We start from the raw sequence: 278 nt of genomic DNA on the forward strand, positions 1-278 counted from the left end.
TACCCCAACCTCCCCATCTCCCTTACCTTCTTCCTCATCCTTAAGAGGCTCATTCATCACACAGCCACTTACCTTATCGGAGAGAATGAGGAGGGTATGCGCCAGCTTGGTAGCGAGGTCAACGGGGGCCGGTGACCTTAGGATGAACTCTTCCAGGGGTTTGTGGTCGTGTTTCTTGCTCATCAGAGTCAGGTCGTGGACGTACTAGTAAAAAACGGATAAGGAGATATATAAATAGACAGATATATAGAGAGACACAGATATAAACACCTACAGAT

General features: G+C 47.1%; 1 protein-coding gene across 1 annotated transcript in view; it reads right to left on the reverse strand.

The window, feature by feature from the left end:
- The window catches only part of LOC119588969 (serine/threonine-protein phosphatase 6 regulatory ankyrin repeat subunit B-like), a gene marked incomplete in the record, with an annotated part of 103,883 nt that overhangs the window by 16,038 nt on the left and 87,567 nt on the right, over positions 1–278 (reverse strand). Inside the window, 1 exon segment of the mRNA XM_037937576.1 lies at positions 73–204. Within this exon segment, the coding sequence (XP_037793504.1) occupies positions 73–204 (132 nt within the window).

This window comes from Penaeus monodon, chromosome 24, assembly GCF_015228065.2.
Source record: "Penaeus monodon isolate SGIC_2016 chromosome 24, NSTDA_Pmon_1, whole genome shotgun sequence".
Lineage (NCBI taxonomy): Eukaryota > Metazoa > Arthropoda > Malacostraca > Decapoda > Penaeidae > Penaeus > Penaeus monodon.